The sequence below is a fragment of the Priapulus caudatus genome, unplaced genomic scaffold (genome assembly GCF_000485595.1).
Source record: "Priapulus caudatus unplaced genomic scaffold, Priapulus_caudatus-5.0.1 Scaffold312, whole genome shotgun sequence".
NCBI lineage: Eukaryota > Metazoa > Priapulida > Priapulimorpha > Priapulimorphida > Priapulidae > Priapulus > Priapulus caudatus.
The window spans coordinates 26,894-39,214 of record NW_014577373.1 but is presented as its reverse complement, the minus strand read 5'-3'; the positions used below and the strand labels follow the sequence as shown (position 1 = coordinate 39,214).

The 12,321-nt window shown below is 40.8% G+C and overlaps 1 protein-coding gene and 1 long non-coding RNA gene across 6 annotated transcripts in view; one reads left to right on the top strand and one right to left on the bottom strand.

Moving 5' to 3' along the window:
- LOC106808901 overlaps positions 1 to 12,321 on the top strand; it is a 27,539-nt gene that overhangs the window by 10,975 nt on the left and 4,243 nt on the right. For 2 of the 5 annotated variants that reach the window (XM_014811809.1, XM_014811811.1), the window contains 7 exons: positions 2,680 to 2,809; positions 3,098 to 3,320; positions 3,513 to 3,704; positions 4,113 to 4,454; positions 4,688 to 4,863; positions 5,056 to 5,141; positions 5,424 to 5,901. The exons of 1 other annotated variant lie outside the window; for it this stretch is intronic. In XM_014811809.1, coding sequence (XP_014667295.1) covers positions 3,630 to 3,704; positions 4,113 to 4,454; positions 4,688 to 4,863; positions 5,056 to 5,141; positions 5,424 to 5,428 — 684 coding nt within the window. In that variant the 5' untranslated portion in view covers positions 2,680 to 2,809; positions 3,098 to 3,320; positions 3,513 to 3,629 and the 3' untranslated portion in view covers positions 5,429 to 5,901. Of the gene's footprint in view, positions 1 to 2,679; positions 2,810 to 3,097; positions 3,321 to 3,512; positions 3,705 to 4,112; positions 4,455 to 4,687; positions 4,864 to 5,055; positions 5,143 to 5,423; positions 5,902 to 12,321 lie in introns of those variants that run through there. 2 more of the 5 variants (XM_014811812.1, XM_014811813.1) reach the window with 2 other exon arrangements.
- On the bottom strand, positions 3 to 257 carry LOC106808903. The gene is made up of 2 exons (XR_001393821.1): positions 182 to 257; positions 3 to 81 (listed from the first exon to the last, which is right to left on the bottom strand). It is a non-coding gene; the product is annotated as an uncharacterized LOC106808903 (long non-coding RNA).

The following is a 12,321-nucleotide window of genomic DNA, read 5'->3' as shown; positions in this document are numbered from 1 at the left end:
TCTTGGAAATTTATGGGCCGGCCCAGAAACGCACCTCGGACGAGCCGTTTACATTGTCGGATTCAGAATAGATTCTAGTTTCTGAAATTAACAATTGCAAACAGTTATAATCTTTTCTAATAAGAAAATAAAAATATCTAGGGGCGTATGCAGACACTCACAAAGGAACTCATTCTCTAACCTATCCCAGCGGTGATTGGTCGATTTGGCACCGTGGTACCTCAAGACTCATCATGACGATGCTGCTGCTGCAGCTGCTGCTGCTCTGACTGCTGGTCTTTCCACGCTGCGGCCGTTTTGCTTCGCGGCAACGCCGACGCATTTGGGGGCAGAACTCTTCTCAGCGGATCGGCGGATCTAGGTTGAGGGGTGCAATCCCCCCCCCCCCGTTCACCCACTGACTAATATGTTATCACTTATCAGGGTTATAATAAAGACAAATTTGTCTTTATTAACTCCTGATGTTATGATACTAGTAAAATGGGTAAATAAGGTCTGAATCATGAATAAAGGCACACAGCTGCCTGAATTTTCCAGGTGCATGGGTGTGGGGCATGCCCCGGACGCCCCGACCACCCTATAGGCGCATGCCCCGACCACCCTAGCGGGCCTAGCACCGCGCGCCTTCAGCACGCATTCACTCATATATTACCCCCCCCCTCCCCATCTACCGAAAGCTATATCTGTTAATTCCTGCAAATATATGATTATATTGTATATAGCTAATGCTATAAAACTTACGACTAACAATTAGGACCAATAAGGACCGTACGATTTAAACATTTCTGACAACGGCCCTGGCCCTTTCAATGAATCTAGATCGCATGCGACATGACTGCGTACGAGTGAATCGATTATAGATGTAGGCCCTACGTCTACGCTAGCGTGTAGGTCAGGCAACGACTCGTCACGGGGAGCTGCTCTCTGTACAGGTACAGCCCGGTTGCTATGATAGAATGTTGCATGACGACTAGCGTTTTCCGCCTATCTCGCCATTGTACGCTACTGCGAGGGATCCATGTTGTTTTTGCGACTCAGCCAGGTAACAGTAGATTACGATAAAGTGTTTCCCGGCATGTGTTTAGCTAAGACAATATAAGTAACTACCGGGTAATCGGTTTACCGGGGACGTATTGCAATATATTGCAATACGGTTTTTGGTCGCAATACTCACCCCTACTAATATGCCGGACCGTACCTCGCCTACTCCACTAACGAGTCTAGGGAGTCGCCTACGCCTACTCCCTAACCCTAACCCCAACCCTAACTCTAACCCTAACCCTAACCCTAACTTTAACCCTAACCCTAACCCTAACCCTAACCCTAACCCTAACCATATCAGCTAGATAGTTACCAGGGTACGTTCCGGTATACCGGACCGTACCCAGGGTACGTTCCAGCAGTACCCTGGGGGACATAGGCCCTATGAGCCTAAATTACTCTGACGTAGAATAAAATATGTTTACACAGTTCTACTCCCCAAATTTAGACCGAATAATTCTGTCCCAAATAACGTTTTATATTTTGGATGCGTTATATAGTGTCCAGTATAACGCATCCAAAATATAAAACGTTATCTGGGACAGAATTATTTGGTCTACCCCAAATTATGAGCTACATATATACGTGTATAAATATTGTAAAAAATCTATGTAGCACTGCACATTGAGAAATCCTTATCTGAAAACTCAGTAAATATCAATTTTGTTCATGCTAGCGGACCACTGACAGCTTCCCGTTATATTTCAATGAATTATAACAGCACAGATATATGGATTTATCTAAGAATTCAGCATGGAAATCTAGCTAACTCTGTCCAGAACCCTAGTATTATAGTAGCAACCTGTTCATCTATTATAACTATGTATAAAGTAGAAATATAGTCAATATTTTGATATATGATGACCTCAAAGTTCAAAATATTATTACTGTTTTCATACTCTGGTCGCGAAATTTTTAGTGTCTGGTCCCTGCACTGTACAGCGTGTAGCTATAGATTTATATGATTTTCCCATCAAATATCGAGCAGCGATATAGTACAGATATAATATAATACTAGTACTGTTGTAGGGACGTACACTGTGCTTTTAAATCTGTCAAAATTTTGAAGAAATATGTCCAATATGTTTATATATAAGCTGTGGCTCCTCGACCGGTCCAGCGCTAACACGAGCATAACTCGGGATTGCCACGCAACGTGCCGAATAGATCACAATATTTCAAAGGGAATTTTAGTGCATGTAGGTGAGGTTAAAACCTTTGGTTAGGTTCTGCCTTGATGCAGTGGCGTGTTGGATCAAAGGTTAGGATGTAGGTTAGGATAACACGAAACTGGCATGCAATGGCGACACGTGTTGGATTAACTTTCTTAGTACATTCCACAATCGTGATACCGCGAGAGATCACAGGTAGCCCAAACTATTGATTTATTGGCTCTGATAGTTCCTGCTGTGATATCTTACTTTTCACTGAAATTCACTTAAGTCAATGTATTTAATTAAGTCATCCAAACCCAGCTTGCAAAATATTCCTTTTTCAAATACACCGTAAAAAATTAAATGATTTGCTCCTTACGGAACTCAATATTTGCAGTATACTAAAAAAATTATATTCTGAAACAGAAAATCATATTTCAGTTTTCATAACAAAATTTTAACATATTAATTCCCTTGCCTTAAGCTGGATACAATGGAAATCATTATCGACACAAGTGATGAATTATTGAAAGCCTGCGGGATCAAGGGAGGTCAAATCGTGAGGATTCGAAAGGGGATAGAAGCATATAACAAGCTCTAGCTATACTTTAGAGGTAACAATTATTTGTAAAATCAATACTTATTTATTCTTATCTTGTAAATGTAGTAAGTAATTACAAAAAAATCCACTTTAATGAGTTATCAGAACTGTTTGCTGCATTTACAAAAAGTTAAAATTTTTAGGAATTTTTGTGATCATAAATAATTTGACATGTTGTGAGACCCAAATAACTCAGCTAAACATTGAGCTTTTTCTAAACATAACGAGATAATAAATATTGCTAATAGTATAATTTTGTATTATGTGCATGCAAACAAAACTCCATTTCTCTTCTATGTAGGAAACCTCATGTGCATTGGTGATGATCATCGTCATCGTCATTGTCAACTTGTGCTTCGTCATCAACACCCTCATCTGCCCTTGCATCACCTTTAGCTGCTTCCACACCTGACAAACCCACATCATCTCCAATTCCCTTTTCAAGTCGTGAAAATTCGGTTTCAAGTCGTGAAAATTCGGTTTCAAGGCAAAACTGGTTGAATGAATTCCAACTACCAGGCTCTGTAAGTTGTGAATTGATAGTTATTTTTAAATGCCATTAATTAAATTAAGCAGTGTGCATGCAGTAGTATATTACAGTAGTATATTCCAGCCAAAGGTATTCTGCAGTAGTATCTGTTGTTGATATCTGTGTTCATGTATGTGTAGTTCTTGAAGTAGTTCTTATTTTTGTTCTTTGTTTTTATTCTTTCCAGTATTCTCCATCAGTCACTCAGGCACTGAAAGCAGGAAATCTGCCTGGAAGCATACGAAATGAATTTACAAGGGATGTATGTTCGGCGATACGGGTATATACCCAAAATCCTTCGAAGATGGAAAGGGAATATGTTGCCTTTATGGTAATAAAGAAGTTTCCTTTCTTGGCAGACACGATAGGAACAGGCATTGTAAGTATCAATAATGAACTTGACAATGTTTTGGTATAATTGTTGAAATAACCCCAAAAGCATAGTCAGGTGCACATACTTGTACATGCAATCTACACCCCTATTGTGGTTCTACTTTTAAATATAAAACTTCTTTATCAATAATTTAAAAGTGGCAGTTATTAAAGGAGGGCTCGAAATTACATCTCACTGGTCGCCAATGTGACTAAAAAATGAAGTATTGGTGACCAAAATTACGATTTTGTAACTAAAATGTTGAGTTTATAAAAATGTTTCGAGCCCTATTAAGCCTAACATTGTAGAATATAGAAAAATTACCATCCTGAAAAGTAATGTGCTTGTTTCAAAACATACGAAATATATACCACATCCTTATTTATGTAAACAATTATTGTATTTTGACCTCAGGGATCATGGCAGACAGCGATAAAACATAGGTTCAAGAACTTGAGAAAGACTAAACATGATCCACAAAGGGCTGCAAGTGTGACCGATCCCAAGGGGCCCCAAATAAAGAGGAGGAAAGTACAGGGTGTACCAGATCTGCTGGAGGGCGAAACTGAGGAGACATGCAAAGAACATATTAAAACTCTTAAAAAGGAGATGCAGAAAACATCGAATAAGAGCCAAGCTCTTATAAAGGAGCTGATGGACATTACTTTTCCGTACAAGCGCCAAGAACTAATGGAGACAGGAGTCTTGGTGGAAGACTTCCTTAACCAGTATCCAGCCCTTCAATTTGTCTCGGAGGTATGTCATTGGATTATGATATTCCATTTCTGTGAACCTCTAGGAAGTCACAGAAAGTTTGTTGTGTTCACTTCTCTAGTGATCACACATTATGTGGTGAACGGTGATATATATTTTATACTATGGAAAGTGTATTTCTATAGGCTGTCATGCATAGCTTGTATACTATGAAATGAAAAAAGAACATTGTGTGTTATTCTCATTTAACAGTATTCCTTTTTGCACCTCAATAGATGAAGGCAGAGCTGGCTCGAATCACTGGAGAAAAGAAATGTTACCAAAACAATGGTAGACAGCTTGATAGCTTTGCTACCCAGGTTGTTAAAACTGGCCGAGAAAAACTTCACAACAAAATTAATCCTGGACAAAGCAAAGGATCTGGTTCAGCAAGATCCAGAGAAAAAGTCAGGTAATCTTGAAACTTCCACTATTCCATTAGGTGGGGGTGTGTGTGTGTTATAGGGATAATAATTATGGAGGGGTTCTATAACAGTTTCATGGCATTTTACCTGTTAATGTGTATGTTACAATATTATGTCTATACAAAAAAGGAACTTGTAGTTCACACTTAATTTTAATACATTCTTTCATTTTTCCATAGAAATAGAAGAAGCTGCCGGTGTTGTTGTGCTGACAATTCTTTTGAAAGAGCAGGGATGTCAATCTGCAGTTCTAAAGATGTGTTCGGTAAGATAGCAGAAAATTATGAATTTTTTTTATTGTAAAGTGCCAATATTAATTAATGATGCATCCATTTGTGATATTCCTAATCCAAAATAAGAATTTTTATGTTTATTCTGCCTACTTGGAATATATGTTCTGGATATGCCAGACGACTTACGTTGGAATGTCATTGTTTTCATGGGTAATCTGATTGGTCAGATTTGTTTGTGTGGTCCCGGTTAGTGGGGTTGCAATGGAAAACTAATTCCCTACTCTTACATATGTCCATATGTTTTTCTTCTATAGGATGATGAATCCCTTGATGACAACATAAAAGCATCAACGGTCCCAAGGCTGCTGGGGTCAGGTGATCTCTCATGTATTGACCCACTGTATATTGCAGCAAAGGGTAGAATTGTGACAAGGTTAAGTGGCACAAGTGTAGAAATGCCAATGGCACTTGTGCTGCTTATGGCTGTATTTTATATCTTTAATATGGATTACAACCCAAAAGCCAAAAATTTGTACATATTTTTGGAGACAGTTTTATTAGGAAAGTCTGGCGAGGCCAAAAAAAAGGGTGTCTGTAAACAAGTTTTTAAAGGAGTTGAACAATCCAGTAACGTCCAATAATTTGTTCTAGAAAAAAAAAAGCAGTGTACCATAATTTTTTTATAGTTTTTAAATGATAACATTGACAATCACATGACTAAGTACACTTTGATACAAGCTTGTAAATTTGTTTGAAGTAAATTATTAAAATATATATGATTGTATCATGAGATTGAATGTTGTTTTAGTAACATTATCTGATAGTCGAGTTAATTTAGTCTACTGGGGGCCGATGAAGGCTTGCTTCAACCTAACCAGATAGTCGCACTTGCCGAAGATTGATGTGCTTGGAGAAAACTTGTGGTCGCCTGCTCCGCTGCCGAAGGATGATGATGAGAGTTAATTTAACTCACTAGAAGAGTAACTCAACTCTAGCGGTAGAGTTAGTTTAACTCACTTGGAGAGTTACTTTAACTCGTATAGGAGAGTTGATTCAACCCTCTAGGAGAGTTACTTTAACTCTGGCAGAAGAGTTAGTTTAACTGACTTGGAGAGTATTTTTAACTCGGATAGGAGAGTTAATTCAACCCTCTAGGAGAGTTACTTTAACTCGGGCAGTAGAGTTAATTTAACTCACTAGGTGAGTTGATTTCACTCCATGAAGGGAGTTAAAAAACTGGAGTTAAAAACAACTCCAGAAAGGGAGTCGTCCTGTACCTTTTTTTTTACTCCCTTTTTAGCTCATCTGACATAGTCAGATGCAGCTTGTAGAATCGCATGATCGTCCGTCCGTCTGTGCGTGCGTGCGTGCGTCCGTCCGTGCATCCGTCAACAGTTGGGCACAAATCTTAACCGCTCGACGTACGGTCACGATATTCGGGACGTTGGGGGTGATCGTCAAAACAAGTTGGGATGACGAAGCTGTGGGTCAAAGGTCAAAGGTCAAGAGGTGTAAAAGAAGGGTGAACATTCCCTCCTTAACTTAAGGTATAGGGAGGAAATGCAGAATTGCGGCACAAATCTAAACGGCTCGACCTAGGCTCGTGATAGTCGGAATATAGCATCATGGTAGAAAAAGCCATCACTGTGCCGAAATTGGAGGTCGCAGGTCAAAGGTCAATGGGGCACAGAGCAGATTTTAGACATTTTCAGAGGACATGGTCTGACGGAGCGATTGAAAAACTTTTTTGTTTCAGCGGTGACCTAGCATTTTTATGGCTTTATTGAAAGGACCATGAAATGTACTTTCTGCTGACATGCGAAGAGTAAGTGTCGGATAACCTTTTGACCCTCAAGTGGAGGGTTAAACATGGATTTGTTGACTGTTAACAAAGGACTGAACTGCTTTTGCTATTGTGGATGTGAGGCTACAGTTACACAGTTCAATTGCAAAGGCAAATGTTTGTTGAACAAGGTTTACGCTCCTTAAATCATATTATTTTCTAAAGCAGTCTGTATTAGCACCCTGAGTAGCACCCTGTAATAGCACACTGTAATGAACCCTGAATGCTCGCGTGTGTAGGCAAAAACATGGGGCAGCCCATTACGCATGCATGGGGGTGAACTGGCACTATTCTAATCATAATTCTTGCCTGGCAACCTGCAATGCAGATGTGTTAACTCACAGCTGAGCGAAATTCTCGCCTGCCTGAATATACTTGGATTTCAGCAACTCAATGGAGTGAGCTTATCACGCACGAAGGGTGATGCCATCTTTGATTATTGATGACACTTGCACGCGCCATCTCGCGGCAACTGCTTTTGCTATTAGAGCCCCTTCCAACCGCCCACTCTCCCCCCACTACCACCACTGCGCTCGCGCTCGCCGCATATCCATGATAACATGTTAATATTGCGAAGTCATTAAAGTTACACAGCTGTATCTTTATTACTGTACTACCGGTATAGCAAAGCCTAGCTATCATAGATTTTAGATCTGTATTAGTAGTATCCTAGATATATGCTCTGAGCGCGAACGCGGTGATGGGAGGGTGCTCTTCATTCGTTTGCCAGTGAGTTTAGCATCAGAACACCTGCCGTCAGGTGAGCGCTGTCGCTCTGTGGCACTTGTTGGAGTTAAGATGACTCCTTGAAAATAACAGTGTAATGCTACAGTATTCTCGTGTGCACGTACACGTGCGTGCGTGCGCATGTACACGTGAGTGCGTGTGCACGTACACAGAATACGTGTACGTATACGTACTTAACCGAGAGCGCACGCCGCAACGGAGATTTCACAGATTTTTTGTCACAAATGACCCGGTGACCTGTGACGTCACACAATCCTTTGGCTAACAACGAACTCACTTATTAACAAATTTAGCAACAATAAAAAGTTCCGCCGATCCTTATATTGATTGGTTCGCAGCATTATGCAGCACATGCACATTCATTCACAGTGCAATATGCGGTTCATAAGGCGCATGGATACAAACATGTACGTACACAAGACCAGTTCAGGGGCCAGATTTATCATTGCTTCTCAGCACGGCGGGATGGCGTAAGCGGGGCGTAGGCATGCCGTGCCGCTTAAGTGCGATTCGTCAAACCAATTAGCCTACGTCAACGTAGCCCGCGCATACATAGCGATTTAAGTTGCGATTCATCAACGCGCTACGCTGACGTCCACTGTGTATAACTCTACGACAGCCATGGAGCTGTCGTAGCTGCACTGCGGCGTGTATAAAAAGCGTGTTTTCGCACAGTCAGTGCCTATAATGTTGTAACAAAAGGTGTTTGTTCACACCTACACTAGTTTATGACACCTGCACTAGTTTAAAGCTAGTGGTTGGAACCAAAGACTTTCTGTTGACATCCTGCTTAGACAAAGCATGCCTCACGTAACGTTGGGCGAGTCAATCTCGCACACACACACGCACACACACACTACATCAAAAGTCAGTGGAAGAGATGGCGAGCGTTTGCAGCAGCGGCAGCATCAGTAGCACGGGAGGACAGCACTATTCTGTTGACACAGCATTCACTGCGCCGTGCACCTTCCCATGCTTTTCTCTTCTTTGTGAGAGTAATTTCCATGGAAAAGGGTGCAAATAGTGTAAAGTACCTACATATTTGCGCTTCCCTATTTTTTCAATTATCATGCTTATCTCGTCATCGCTATAGTTCGTCTTTCTTGTCTTGCTTTGACTAGGCATGATAGTTGGTTCGGATATTTAGAAGCGATAATCGAAACGTACCGTCTTTATAGTCGTAGAAATGTATGCAATTGAGAGATGGGCTATATATGCCAGGCTGGGTGAGACTCTGGGCTGTGCCTGTTTTGTTGACATCACGAGCTAAACAAATAGGTATTTAGCTCGTTATACACGCATCTCCCCAGTGTTGTACGCGTTTCTGCTAAACTTTGAGTGTGCTGTGTTTAACATACCCATGCCACAACTCGCAGCTAGGGCCTGCATACCCTCCAAAGTTATACTCGGTCGGGTTTTTAACACCATCTACCACCTCTAAACTGTTACGTTGAAAATTATTAAAATATTTACATAAACAGCAAGAAGCGTTGTCATTTGAATACAAGTTTTATTTTCTATCGAGTTTATTTCAAATGTTATATCAGCGCGAAAGTGATATACCACTCCCGCTAGAGCGCCATATTTGTCTATATTTGACCAGCCATGCAGTGTTGCAATCGAGTCAAGGTAGCAACTTTCGGCTGATATAACTTTTGAGAATAAACTACGATAGGAAATAAAACTTCGTATTCAAATGACAACCGTCTGCTGTTTATGTAAATATTTAATAATTTTTAACGTAACAGTTTAGAGTTAGAATGTATTAAAAACCGACGGAGTAATAACTTGTGAGGTATGCAGCCCTCCCGCTGCTGAGATATGGCAAAAAACGGTGTCACATGAATTACTGCAGGCGAGGAAAGAATCGGCGCAGCTACCAAGCGGGGTTATGTCCAACTCATTAAGAATATGCCTACGCACGGCTAGGACCGGCTTGATGAATTAACCTCAGGCAACGTTACGTACGCACTTCGTAGGATGCCTGCCTATGACGGTACACGATTACGCCACCAGAGTATGACAATGTCTTAGGCCCAGTTCGGATGACAAAATTCTGCATAATTAAAACAAAGGTCAAAATATCACAGACAGTAACGAACAAACCACACAATGCGTGGGTAGGACACGAAGATTCCGAAACTCCGCACAAACATGTTCGAGCGTCAGAAGTGAGAGTTTTCACACTGCCAGATTATATAGTAGGCTACCAATTAAACAAGTCCTGGAACACCGCCTGGTCTACGCTTCTAATCACAATGAAAACTAGTTCCCAGAAACTCAATAAGACTCATTAATTACAGGATAATTATCCAGTACACGTATATGTATCATTCCCGCAGTATTGTAAGAAATACATAATTAATGTATCATTGTGCATAGTTTTTATTTATTTCCGTAAAGTTAACCGTTTCAAATGAGCCAAATTAAGTGACAGTCACTACAAATTAGTTTAAATCCTTAATTTAAACGTTTACAATTTAATCACAGCTTCATATATGTCTAAAAATACTATTTCAAAGTGCTGGGAAATCGCACCTGGAGCCATAATTTCAAAAATGTTCTGGGGGAGGATCCACAGAGTATGTGCTTTGATGGCGCTTAATATAATGGCGCTAGCGCTGCCGGCTTCGCTGCCACTTCATAGGTTTCTATACTATGAAGTTCCACTGCTGTACGGTAGTAATAAGAATCCCCCCCTTTTTTTTTTTAGCTGGCTATGCCTCTGATTGCCCTTACATTCGGTGATATACAGGAACTACGATTTACGCGTAACATTAGTACAAAAAAACATTACTAAAGATTCTGTATATGGTCTGGTACGGGAGATGGTCCATGGAGTGTGTCACCATCAGTTACTCCACTGTGAGGGGTGAGCCTTGTTTCAGACTCACCCCTGCATCGCTCATCGTTACACAGTTGAGTCATGAAATTTTGCCCCTCCCCTAGGAATTTGCTCAGCCTATGGCCCTGGATTATAGACGAAAGCAGGAGAGGGGCGGGGACAAATGGCGAGAAGGGGTGAATAGTTGGAGAAAAGGATACAGACAGATAATGAAATGAAATTGTCAATGACACTATAGCTCACCTTGGGTGTGATAGAAGAGGGAGATGATATTTAAAATTTGGCAAGTGTTTCATTTATGACGGACCGAAATGTGATAAAATGTCCGTATTCCCTGTTTTATACTAATAGAAATTTCACTGTTTTGTTTCAGGGTTAGTTTTGATGCGAAAATAAATGTTTCAGATCTGAAAGTCTGAAATCTGGGCGAGAGATGGCGCTACGCCTAAATGATCGCCATTTTGGTTTTCGATTATCGCGCAAATAAAAGCAATAAAATATTCCATGCAAAGTACTGTAACTAAGAATCTAAAACACAATATTACACGTTGGTATGATTAGGTAGGTAGGTAGGTAGGTAAATTTACCAAAATCGAATGAATCTAGATGGTCATTTTCATTTTTGCCAAAAAGTGGGCGTGGCTCGAAAGTAAGTCGACTGGCGTGCTCCAAAATAGGACGTTCAAATCTCTCCCATAAAAGTAACAATTGTATGCAATTGTATGTAATATGTGGGTCAAACGGTTCTTGAGTTATCGTTGACCGTAGGCAGACACTGAAATGCATAGTGAAATTGCCAAAATCTACCTAATTTGCATAATTAAAAATAAAAATATCAAAACCCGTGTGATAATGTTTTGTGGCCAGTGCCTTTTCATTCACATACCAGAAATGAGCAAAATCTGTTGAACCTGAACTGACTTATGGCCATTTCCATTTTTGCCAAAAAGTGGACGTGGCTCGAAAGTAGGTCGACTGGCGTGCTCCAAAATAGGGTGTTCAAATCTCTCCCATATGAGTAACAACTGTATGCAGTTCGAAACATGTGGATCAAACGGTTCTTGAGTTATTGCTGACCGTAGCCAAATGTTGACGGACGAATGGATGGACGGACGGACGTACGACGGACAACGCCCCATGGCAATAGCTCATTTTGACGATGTCAAGGTGAGCTAAAAATGGGTGAGGTGAAAATGAGAGAGAGAGAGAGCGAGAGAGAGAGCGAGAGAGAGAGCGAGAGAGAGAGCGAGAGAGAGAGAGATAGAGAGCGAGAGAGAGACTGGATAGAGGTAAAATATGATGATGATAGTGTGAAATACACAGCCTGCATGTGGCTGTCATTAGTAGAATGTTTTTACTATTCTTCAGGTAGGTCAAGTAAAAACGTAGAGAATGTCCCCTTCCCCAACTGTGTGCGCAGTTATAGTTCGCCCCTTGATGTTGCAAACCAGCAAGAAACTAAATGGAAGGAACCCCTTGCGCCCCTTGGTGTCATGACTGCAGTCTCTGTAGCATGGCTGCCTACAGCTGTCTCTCCTGTAGCTGGTTCTTCAAACGCTTATTGTGTACGGTACCGTGCACAGGCACTTGGAACGTCTCAATAAAAAAGGTAAATAAACACGAAATGTATTTACTACCAAAGTCTGTTTCTCTACTCTATTTCGCCTATAATCACCTTTAAATGCCGGCCAAATGCTCATCTGCAACACACAAGTACACGGCATGCTAGCTGCTGCACACTGACACATAAATATATATATTTATGTGTCAGTGTGCA